The sequence below is a fragment of the Homalodisca vitripennis genome, chromosome 4, assembly GCF_021130785.1.
Source record: "Homalodisca vitripennis isolate AUS2020 chromosome 4, UT_GWSS_2.1, whole genome shotgun sequence".
NCBI classification, from domain to species: Eukaryota; Metazoa; Arthropoda; class Insecta; order Hemiptera; family Cicadellidae; genus Homalodisca; species Homalodisca vitripennis.
Window position 1 is genome coordinate 20,323,859 of NC_060210.1, and position 12,826 is coordinate 20,336,684.

General features: G+C 31.3%; 1 protein-coding gene across 1 annotated transcript in view; it reads right to left on the reverse strand.

Annotated features, from left to right (window-relative positions):
* Positions 1–845: 845 nt before the first annotated feature.
* Positions 846–12,826, reverse strand: part of LOC124359017 (equilibrative nucleoside transporter 1) — a 94,502-nt gene continuing 82,521 nt past the window's right edge. The window contains exons 8-12 of the mRNA XM_046811356.1: positions 11,973–12,119; positions 9,424–9,604; positions 7,740–7,861; positions 6,525–6,727; positions 846–3,161 (exon numbers count right to left, since the gene is read on the reverse strand). Of these exons, the coding sequence (XP_046667312.1) occupies positions 3,008–3,161; positions 6,525–6,727; positions 7,740–7,861; positions 9,424–9,604; positions 11,973–12,119 (807 nt within the window). The 3' untranslated portion in view covers positions 846–3,007. The remainder of the gene's footprint in view (positions 3,162–6,524; positions 6,728–7,739; positions 7,862–9,423; positions 9,605–11,972; positions 12,120–12,826) is intronic.

The window sequence follows — 12,826 nt, forward strand, 5'->3', positions numbered from 1 at the left end:
GGTGTGGAGTACTCCTATTTTGTTTTTAATACTAATATATGTTTATTTTGTAAACCACACTCGTATTACGTTTCTTTTACACATCTTAGCGTATTGACAAAAAACCCACAGGAAGTCTGTTTTGTCTAATTTCTTTATCATCCAAGGTCACAAGTGGCTGCACTGATCTCTCTAGTTCTTCTTGGTTCTTAAAACTTCACCAGGTTAAGGCTCAATCAAAACACATTGAACAAATCGAACAGTAAGCACAGTTCACAATGGGTGTGTACAAGTGTTAAACAAATACAATGCACTTGTATGTTACATTATTTACTAGTATGCGCAAGTTAACAGTTACTAATGGTGTTTTGATATACTTTAGTTACAATTCTAATGTTTAATAAATAGGATTTAAATTATACATCCGTACGCAACTTGTGGTTTTAAGTAATTATAAATTATACAAAATTATTGTCAATAACAACGACGGGTATTTTTAGACACCTGTATTAGGAACTGTGATGGCTCTTTCAGTAAATCTACATTAAAACAAGAAATAAAACATTAAATTACAATTAACAGACTACACATCTTAACCCTTCACACGCCACTAATAAATCTCTTAAATTTTCTTATAACGCCAAGACAAGTAAAAAAATATTTCTTTAAGTTCAAAGCTAATTTTTATTATAACTAAATTATAAAACGCAAAAGCAAATAAATATAAAACAGCATTTTACTTAAATTACCATAGTTATTAGTAAAAATAAAAAAGATCTATTAACAAAACTGTTTATTTCAAATAAATTTCAATTTCATGCCTTTTGTGAACTAAAAAACTCTCCAAGAGACAATCTATAATATCGGATATAACTGTATTTGGCGTTTTGGTCAAAGTCTGCCGTTCTGATATATCCGTCTACGACATGGGAAGGGTTAAAACAACTCCCAACTAAAACCGAAACAGTAAAATATTATATTGAACCTTAAATTAGTCAAATGTTTGCTGTTTATTTATATAATGATGACATTTTTGCAGACAAATTAACAAAGTTATACAGAGCAATATACGACTTTCTTATTTATTATGTACATTTACCTTAAATATGAAAACTGTTATCTTAGACAAATTATTGCTATTTTAGTTCTATCTTGACTTTTGTAAACTTTATTTTATTATTACTAACCACAGAGACTCGATACTCTGACAATTTGTAACCCATTTTTTTTATAATAATCCATAACTCACAATGTTTATATACAAATGTACATATGTAAATAAATAAATAAATAACTCTAAGCCACACATCTTGAAATGTAATTAGGAGAGAAACAGAAAAGAAGAGGACATGGAAAAAAAGATGAGTCACTTTTACATCACCCTTTTCTCCTTCACCTTCAAACAATTCTACTATCCTACTATCGGTGGGTGACTTTTCAGGGAAGCAGTTTTCTTTATTCTTTGTCACACAAACGTATATTTAAAACTACTGATTTGAAATTTTTTAGATACACATTTTAAGGTGTAACACAGTAAGGTAGGCACAAGGTGTTTCTAAATATGGTGAAATGAAAACTATTATTTAAAAAACTTAATTCCCTTCCTCTACTATACGGACTTTTAAAACGGTAGATACAAATTTTGCAAAAGATATAATTATTATTTGCAGTATACGATTTTGTATTAATCCTCGTTAGTTTTTTAATGTTCTCTCTATAAATGATATGGAAGATGAGAATATTTCACGCAAACAATTCTTTATCGGCTTTATTAACAATGTGTGCGCTATATAGCCCGCAAATAAAAAAATTGTTATGAAAAAAACACCAAGTTAATGTATCTATATAGGTATATAAGTAAACATAAAAGCTTAGCCATCACATTAATGAATTCAAATTTTGCATGTAAATCTATGAATACCACAAGATTTTTTATATTTTCAAACTGTTTTATTTTTAAGGATCATTTTACATAAAATCAGTTTTTTATGAGATGGATCTAACTTTTTTTAAAGAGCTCTATAGATTTGGTTACATTTTGTACAACTTATACATAACCAATTAATTGCACATTTCACAAAATGTCATAAACTGTCTTTAATAAATTTTATTCAATAATTATGTAGGATTAATTTTAAGTTTGCTTAAATTTGCAAATAACCAATTCATAGTTTGATTTCTACTAAATTTGACATGTAAGTTAAATTATGAATATATTACTAAATTCATACTTTACAAAACACATACACATTTTTTTTAAGTGACTCAATTGTTTTTCCGAGAACTCTAAATTAAGTCATCTAGAAATAAATTAAAATCTACAGTAGTCAATAAAATCAATTACTTCATAAAAATGTTAAATAATAAAAGAAAACAATGTGTTCAATGAACTTTTTACATAAAACATAGTATGCATTACTTTAATTTAATTTCAAATGTATTGGTTTTTAAAAACAATACACACTTAGTCACAGTAATATAAATCATGTGTAATATAAATACTACTAACTAAATATTTATTAATGATAAATCAACTCAATAAGATTAACATTTTGAATGTCGAGATTAACTGCAAATCTTCTACCTACTATAAGCCACAATGTGCGGTGACAATCTATCGAAACGAGTGACTTAAGGAAGATATGCCCTATTTATAGCTACAAGGTGCGACAGGTACGGTACGGTGGAGACTGTACTAGAAATATCCATACATCTCCTCTCCAGGCAATTTTATTTGGGTTAACACAGTAAAAATTCCTCCACTTGCATTGTGTATTTAAGTATGAAATTTTAAGTGTTAATTTTACTTTTTCTCTAGTAATGAACCGAGAGTTCATTTCACGAGCGGAAAGCCAGTTAACTCAGTTTCTGTACTGTACTGGCCGGTTTTTTTATGCAGGAATGAAATGTTTACCATCATTTAAAATTCGTCAAGCAAATAAAAGAGATCTATAAATGCGTTCAGGTTTTGGATTGAGAAACATATTTTCTTAGTTGAAGCTACCGGTATTGTCACCGTACTAGTCATCTACAGTTGACCGAGGGACTCGAGCCAAGACCAGGAAACGGTGGACACAAACCAAGGCATCACAGCCGAAAACATGATGCCACTGAAGATGCCTGTGATGAGCGAAGCAGCACCAAACATCCCCGCGATTGATGCGTGTTCCGGTTTAACCATCCTGCAACACAATTGAATTCCAGTTTCTCCCAAACTACAACGTATACCATGCAAAAAACAAAACTGTACAGGAAGTAAATAAACAACCTACTTGCTAAGACTAACAGTTGTCTTTGGTAACTTGGGGAATGTAACAGAAGCAAAGAGACACTGGTGAAGAAAAGGAGAAGTTATAAGTCCTTAATTTGTAATATGTTAAAGATAACTTGAAAAAATAACTGAAATAGGGCTGTAACATTCACGTTTTCATAAATTTTAACATCATCCCCTCTGAGAGCATAATCACAGACAGTTTCCACCGTGTTTATTTTTACGACTTCAACTGTATGAAATTTCTTCCTTTCAGTGTAAATTTCACTTTTGAAAATAAAAAAAAGTTGCAAGGAGTCTGATGAGCAGGGCTGTAACACAGTGATGCCATGCTTAGCCAAAAAGGAACCAAAACTTATTTTTCTATGACTCAGGTGGTTTTGTTCTTACTCGTCCACAGGGCGTGGATAAAATTTTAAGATCAGTCAATATTCACTAGTTGACTTAGGTGCGCAATACACATAAAAGATCCCATAAATGTCATAAAAACTGTCATTGCTTTGGATTTTAATTTTGACATTAGAACTTTCTTCCATCTTGAACTTAGAATGAGGAACTTCAAAAATGGTACCTAACAATCTTTCATGAAAATGAGAGGAACGTGAAAGTTGAGTTGATATTTTGAAACTGTACAAAAAGAGCTCTAAATTCTTGAAAATATTGATAACATGTGATGAATCATCGCTGTATACTTATAACCTGGAACTAAGCATAAAGAACTTTTAAAGTCTTAGAAAATAGACAACATTTGATAAATTATTAGTTTTTTTTACTTGTGGTCCAAAACTTAAGCATAAATAATGGAAGACCCTTAATTCAGCAACACCCGAATGGATTTCTGTAATTTAATTGGATATCAGAATGTCAATACTACCTTAAGGTCGTAACTAGTAGTGGGCAAAATAGTGAATTTCGATACTTAATCAAATAATATGGCATTGTATAACATTTAAAATGGTTAAAAACAATTAATTAAATGACTGCTAATTAAATATTTTAGTACTTTCCCATTTTCATTGCAAATTTATAGTCTGTTTATTTCTGTAATGTAAAAATTGATAATATAACTTGGTTTCCCAATCGAAAATCCAGGTGGAAAGATATTGGAATTATATTAGCAAATTTAGTGAAGAAAACAGTTGTGACAGATTGGCAATAAGCAAACTTCAAACCGGTGGATGTTCGCGGCAAAGTGACGTCCAACCACTTGTAAGCGTTAAAGTAAATTTAAGAATAAAAGATCAAATAACTCTATATTAGAGTAAATTCAAATAATCTAATCATAACAATTACAAAAGCAATTCGTGGTTTACAGAATCCGCTGTGCAGCGCTTTGTGTTGCTTGCTCTTTTAGGAAAAAAAATTAACTCGAGCTTGCAAAGTCCAAGCCCAGATCAACTCACCACGCTTTATTGAACAAGAAAAAACATGCCTGCTTACACACAAAAAACTCAGACATAACTAATACAGGTTTCATTACAGGCAAAAGATAAGCGTCATTCATTTATCACTGATAAGATAAGACGAGTTTATACTAGAAGTAGTACCTGGACTACTGCCCTACGAACTAATTATTGTCAAAAACCTAGCTTAACCTAACCTCAATTACCTTTAGGAATTACATTTGTAGCTCTAGTAACGTAATCTAACTTATAGAAATTAAAATAGAGAATGCGGGGACATACTAGAAAAGACCCCTCAAAATTGATCCAAAGAAGAATGGAACAGTCATTAAATATAAAGAACAAATTTTGATAGAGGATTTAATATTTAAATAATATTAGCAGTATTGTTGAGGTGAGTATATTAACATAAGTGATTAAACTCTAATTGATTAGACAAATTTTACACACGAACTTCAAGCTGAATAAGTACATTTAGAATTCAACTGGACTTTTGCCAGTGTCAAAGTGAAACAAATTAATTTACATCACAGTGGAAAATATTAACATTCGTGTTAAATTATGTAGAGAATTGTTATCAAATGTTAAATAAAATTTTCTACTTAACGAAATTGGACATTGACCAGTTCTCACCATTTCAAATTAATATTCAACAAGATCCCACAATTCATAATTTACAAATTGGCTTCACCAACATGTGACCAATTGACACTTACAAATTGGCATCCAACAACGTGGCACCACACAAATTCAACACCTTCCACAAGCTAAAATTGTGTTCAATTCAAAATAATGTGTTTTTATAGCCTGAATCCGGTTTATTTATGTTGTCATATAGAATACATTTCAATTAAGTCTGATTTTAACTTCATCTAAATTGATTTATAGGAATTTCAAAACCAAGTGAATAGCCGATGATGTGCAGTTGGTATACCGTGTGTCCCACAAAGAAATTTACACATTTGATTTTATATTACTTGCCCATTTATGCACCAAACCTTTTCAAACTAGACAAAATTCATTAAATAGGTTTTAAAAATATTTTGTGAAAATTTCAGCTTTCTAGCAATTGTTGAAACAAAATGGTGGCATTTTGAAAAACTATACTCTAAAAACAGTATTTTTGGTTTTGTAAAATTATTTATTGTCATATTCTAGAGAAATAAAGCATTTCAATCAGAAAATTAGAACATAGCCTATTAAAAAACTTAAAATTATAGTCCACAATTATTCAAACTGTAATCCATCCACAGCGACACACTGATAACAGCGCTTAACAAATGAATCGTAAGCTCTTACAAAGAAATTCTGCGGTATCCGGAGAAGTTCCTCTTCAATTGATTGTTTTAATTCCTCATCATTATTGAAGCTACGAATATAAACTTGTTCCTTTAAGTGACCCCATACAGAGATATCACACACAGTTAAATCTGGGGATCAGAGTGACCAATCTATAAAATCACTTCCAGGACCGATCCAACAGCCATGAAGCATGTCATTTAGTAATCACTTGACAGGATTTGCGAAATGATGAGGAGCACCATCTTGTTGGAAGATTGTAGGTTTTTTAATAGGTTATGTTCTAATTTTCTGATTGAAATGCTTTATTGCTCTAGAATATGACAATAAATAATTTTACAAAACCAAAAATACTGTTTTTTAAAGTATAGTTTTTCAAAATGCCACCTTTTTGGTTTTCTACAATTGTTAAGGAGCTTTAATTTTGACAGAATATTTTTAAAATCTACTTTATTAATTGTGTAGGGTTTGAAAATGTCCGGTGCATAAATGGGCAAGTGATATAAAACCAAATCAAACAATTAAACCTCTTCGTGAGACACCCTGTGCATGCACTTGGTGGTGACTCTTACCTGGGGCAGTACATCATGCAGACAGAACTGAAGTAACCACTGGAGAGAGCAAAGACCACCGCAATGGACCAATAAACCCAGTCGTTGACAATAAGGATGGGGAACAACCGTACCATCTTCAGGGGCTGGTAGTTGCATATCAGGAATATCGGGATGAACAGAACCCTGAGGACCACCGGCACCACCACCCATCGTGAACTAGGCTGCGGAACAAATTACCTGTTACACTGGAGTCTACAGTTGGTACCACTTGAGTTCAAATTCAATAATTATTTAATAACGGAACAATTTTAAAACTGTTATTACTGTCTATTGTAATCACTTTTCTTGATTACAGGGCACATCGAAATGACCAGAGCAGTTTAAATATGGTACCATTCTAGAGAACTATTTCTCTAATCAGATTCACACGTCTTGGCAGATTTTAGTATCACAAAATATTGTGTATGCTAAGATTACTGAATTGAAAAGTAAAGGTAATTTTTTTCCTGAGGGAAAGACGACTGACCCCGCACTTAGTCTTAAAAGGACCTTTGCGCCTCCCTAACTTATATTTGTGTCCTCAGAATCTGAAACGTTTACAGAAGCCGATCAGATTTGAGGGCTCATGTTCTCTGATGTCCTTGGGGCTGAGGAGATATGCCCTAGGAATCTTTTCCGAATTGTAGATATGGCAGGACAGGCCCATCTTCAAGAGGTGTTTTCTAAGGGGGCCACGTCCTGTCAACATCCCTATTATCATTCTTATATCCTCCTAACTCTGATCTAGGAGAGATGCCCACCCTTTAGCATAAGAAGAGATAAACATTTTTGATTTTCTTAATCCTGAGGCCCTCTTGTAAAAGTTAAAGTCGACTGAATTGCTATCAGCACACTTTGTTTTCTTAAATAAGTTATATGTTGAACATGACTGTACAAAACATTATCCTATACATTTATTAAAATTAAAATAAATTTTACTTTGCTGATAATTGTCTATTGAACATTAATTTGGTGTTTAGTTAATTACACTATTTATAGAGTTTCTGTAGTCAAACATAATTCTACATAAAACTATAATTATATCTGTACCATCCTTATAAAAAAAATCACCAGAACGCATAAGCAGACAAATATACTTGCTAGACATATTTACACCTAAAGAACTATGGTAAAACCTGTTTTTATACACTAAACAAACCGTAATCACTGACTCTGATTTTTACTTATACTCACCCAAGACCCGAATGTCGCCAGCCAGCTTCCTATACAAGCGCACAAGTTGAATGTCAGGAAACACGTAATATGAGTGTAGTATTTCTCACCCACAAAGAAATTGCTGTCCGCCCGTTTTATATCTACAGAAAAAGATGAGCGTATTAGTTATGTGTTAACCCACATTAGCATGCTAGTTTTTAATAGCTATTCAGTGCCCAGAAATTTGAGATATTAATCAGTGAGTCAATACATAAGTTTTCTGAGTTGCTCAATTTTTGGAAGGATTGATCTTGTTTTAAGGATTTAAACACTGATAACAATTTTTTTTTTAATTTTTATGCTATTTTATGTGTAATATGTATAGGCTTTAAGGAGCCATAATGTACTTCAACATATTTTATACTTGCTAGATTACTTTATTACCTGTAAAGGGTTTTTTAATACAATAGGAGTTTTAATAAATTGTATAAAATATAATGTAGGGATGCAGTAATTGAAAACCAGTAACACAACAATCTAAGAAAATCAACAATGAGACAAATATTAGTTTTAATTTAAAACAGTTGTTTTTAATATCTTCTTGTGTCTAATCTTATTTTTTTATTTTGGTGCCATTCTTTTACTGAATAATTTATTGTAAATCAAATGAGTATGATTAAAATGATTAGAAGACGGGTGGGTATTAAAGTGGTAGCTTATACCAAAGTCTTTATTTAACATTTTTAACAAAAACTAGTTCCCAGCCTTGCCTTCCCCATTGTTCTTTTGTAACTCCTTTCAACCTAGATTGAGTAAAAAATGCCTAAAATAATTTGAAGCAATATTTCAATCTTGGTTTTTATGAATGTACACCTTTAATTTGCTTTTACTCAGAACAGGGCCAAACCCGGTTTTACTGAACCTGAAATAAAAGAACTAAAAATTACTATTCCTAATATGTACATATTCTTCTGTCTTAAAAGTGTAAAGGAACAACTTGAAACATTTATAACTAAACAGGATATTCATGATTATCCTACTAGAACAAAACATTTGTTACAATTCTTACCAGTTAAATTAACCAAAACAAAATGTAGTCATTTTTTTATGAAAATTAAATTGTTTAGTAAGTTACATTACCCGCTAGATCTGTATCTTTAGTCAAATTTAAAACAGCTTTAAAGTGCTGGTTAAAAGTTAATATATTTTATTGCGTGGATGAGTTCTTAAATTGTGATACCACAACATTAATTTTTAAATTTTGTCTCTCAATTATTCAGTTTTGATATTGTTGAGTTTTAAAATGTTATCCATGTTAAATATGTTAATAGTTATTATTGTTAATTTATATAGATCTGTTGGTTGTTTGGTTATTTATGTTATTAATTATATAGATCTATATATTTGCTGGTAGGCTGGATTGAGTAGGTAAGTCTGAATTGTTTGTTTTAGTTTTAGTTTAGAATATTTTAGTAACTTGGCGAAGTCTATTGCACTGTTGAATGTGTTTAAAGACCAATAAAGATCTTGAATCTTTATATTTAAAAAAATCTTGAAATGAAATACTGATCACAGATTCAATGAATACTGAGAAATCTGAAGATTTGATCATTTGTTTGACCTGATCATCTAATAATTGTAGTTACATTCAAGTTTTGATAAAGGCAAAGTATTCTATTCACAAAATCTAAAATAAAACTGAATGTGATTTTCTAAGAACTACCTGAATGGATAGCTGGAAACACTGTCAGTGTGACGAAGAATATGAAAAACACGTTGAAGCACTGAGGGAAACACTGTAGGAACACTTTGCTGTAAGGAATTCTCGGAGCACTCCCGAGACTGTTGGGTCGCCGCTTTGCCATCTCCTTCTGGTTCAGCATTTCGTGGTAACGGTAAAACCTCTGCAGAAATATTAGGACCATTATGGATTATGGTATAGAGTTAATGGGATGATTTTAAACTTAAGAGATTCAAAGTACATGGAACCCAAAAACAAGTGAAATTACAAACAAAGTGAGTCAGTTGTTTGCAGGCGTTTCTTGAACCTAAATTGTTTTATTGGACTCTTAAAGAGTGTCTCTATTTGCCACCAGATGGCCAAGCCAAAAGTACATTTAACAATGTACTCTTCTACAAACTTAATAAAATAAAAATCATACCGAGATCCAACAGTAGCAGTTACAGCAACATTATATAAGCTTGTGGTTTGAGACAGTTTTTCTAGTACTTTTTTTTAGCAAGCCGCAATAAAACTAATCAGAACAAGGCATTAACAATTGTAAAAAGCAACAATATTATAAAAAATGTAAACAATTTTACAAAAATCCCCATCAAATATAAAAAAACATTAACAGGTATAAAATTCTACAATACGTATAAATTTTAATAATCAATATATATACAACTTTACAATCAATATATCAAATTAAACAATTAATATATAAAACTTAACAATCCACATTTAAAATGTAACAATCAATATATAAAATTGAACTATCAATTTATTCAATTTTACAATTAACACTTTGTACCCTGGGCCCTAAATACATGTTTCGGTGTGGCTCCCTGGGGTTTTATGATGCTTTTAAAAAATTCTGTGTTATTACAATGTTATAAACTCATACTATATATCTTTTTAAAGATAGAGATACATACTTTTTTAAATGTATCGAAATATAAAGTTTATTTTCAAAATAAAATTATTACATAACATTGAATGTTATGTAAAAAATACAAAAAAAGTTTTAGCTACATAGCTTGTTAGTTCAGGTAGTTCGCCTTAGTGTGGTAATTTTTAAAGCACAATGGTCTGAATCAAATACAGGATCTCGCACATTTTTTGTTTAGATCGTTCATAAAATCAATATTTGGTTCCAGGTGTGTATCAAAATCATCGTCACTTTCCGACTCGGAGTCAAACAAAAGGTCGCGAATTGCATCACTTTTAATTTTATCGTCAATTATTATTTAAGCTCAAAAATAATAAGTAAAGAATATAAAAGAAAATCAACAGAAAGTCGAGAAGAAAGAACAAAGCGAGTGTAAATACAAAACAAAACACACAGATAACCTCACATTGCTTACATTTGTTTACTTCATTCAGTAAGAAACTAAAGTTCTGATTATTTACAAACAGTTAAATTTACATTTAGATTATAATAACATTTGCTTCAGTATTTGTCGGCAAGATTTGTAGAAAACTTAGTAAGACATCACTAAGACTCACAATACACAATGTGAAACACTTCAAAACAAACTGACAGTACCGACGATCAGCCGCGGCGCCTACGATCAGCTGTGTAGACTCGCTTGTAGTACGACGAAAAATATACGTATTTCATTACTAAAACGTGACCCAGGGATCTCAAAACCAACAAATACGAACTTAGACAACGAATGAACATAATCAAAATGTTTGAATCCAAAAATAAGATGACTGAGCTAAATAATACAATTAAATAACACGACCCGACCTATACTCGGACGCCGGTAGGAGGCGCTGCCGACGCGGCCCGACCTATACTTGGGCTCAGGGTACAAAGTGTTAATATATAAAATTTAACAATCAATATATAAAATTATACAAATACAATTAAATACAAAAACCTACAACAGATTAGAAACATAAATGATTTGTAATGAGAAATTCCTCAACTGAATAAAATGGGGATGTTAAAAACCAATGGTAAAATTTGTGTTTAAATGTTTTCACAGGGTATTTAAGAATGGTGTCTATTCTTAAAATAACAATAAGCTTACATTAGAAGTATAAACCGCAATCTTAATCTTCAATCAGTTCACTATTGAGTCACCACTATCAGTTGCCAACGATTAGTGGTTTACGAGTTGTTTATTGTTTGTGTGTTGAGTTTACTGTTTGTTGCTGAGAATGTTGTTATTTATTTACCAACCCTCTTGTCCTACTTATAAAACATACACATTTTGTTCATAATTTCAAAAAAAAATATTACAAATGTATATGTATGTATGTACACACTGTAAACCATATGTATTTTGTATGCTTTAAAAAGGTAAGATTTTCAATTTTAATTTAAAACTTTTGATACTTAATTCAGATTTAATTGAATGTGGAAGATAATTTTAAGAAATTCAGTTCCTTTTTTTGTGGTTTTCTTTTCATACAATTTTTTAAGATTGAAGTTTACTGTATATGAATTTTGAAATGAAACATTTGATTTTTTGCATTTCACAATAAGTTATCTTCAATCAGACAATCAATCAATAGGTACGGTTGTGGCAGTTACTCACATTTAAGGGTAGAGCAAAATATGTGTCCATGCAAGCGAGCAGGACAAACAGAGCTGCGATGAAGTAGTAGATTGCAGCAGTTCGAGGGTTGGGAGCAGCCGCACTTGAGATTATACTGACGATGGCAGTGAATGTCCCACAAACATTCTGTGACAAGTTCATACATGCAAATAAAAACCAGACAATGAAGAAATAACATTATTGTTTCAACAAAGATTTAGTTTTAAATACACTTTGTCATATTACTAACTAAATTAAAATATAGAGATTTGTTTAACCAAACTATTTAACCCTACATCGGGCGCTAAACGGAGTTTTCCTCCATGTATTTTTTATTATTAAAAATAGTACTACTTTTCTGATGTTGGCAGTCGTTTCCCACAGTGTACTTCACGAGCATCTTTCGGGGAAGCGAAACAATAGCCTCCCGCTTATCTTTGTCAAAATCTGTCAGTATGAGGTCTACTTCCGTGCGAGACTGGACTATTCCTCCGTGAGCGCCCGATGTTGTGTTTGTAGTGCTTGAACAAAATCTCTGTGAGCGCCTTATAGTGTTTAGTTTTTATGGAGTAATAATCCGTGTGCGCCTAAATGTATGACCTGTGATGGTTTCTTTTTAAGTTTTACAATATATTTTATTTGAATTTTGTGAAATGGAGAATGAAGACGAGAGATTTGTCAGTACAGTACCCGTGTGCTAGGGAACATTTCAGTACTGTTTATGGAGTGAACATTGTCGTTATAAGAACCAGAAGTAAAATGTTTTGAAACTTTGTGTAGTGTTTAAAAAAATTTTTAGTAAAGAATAAATTTTGATTTTAGAGTAATAATTGACATTACAATTATATAATATC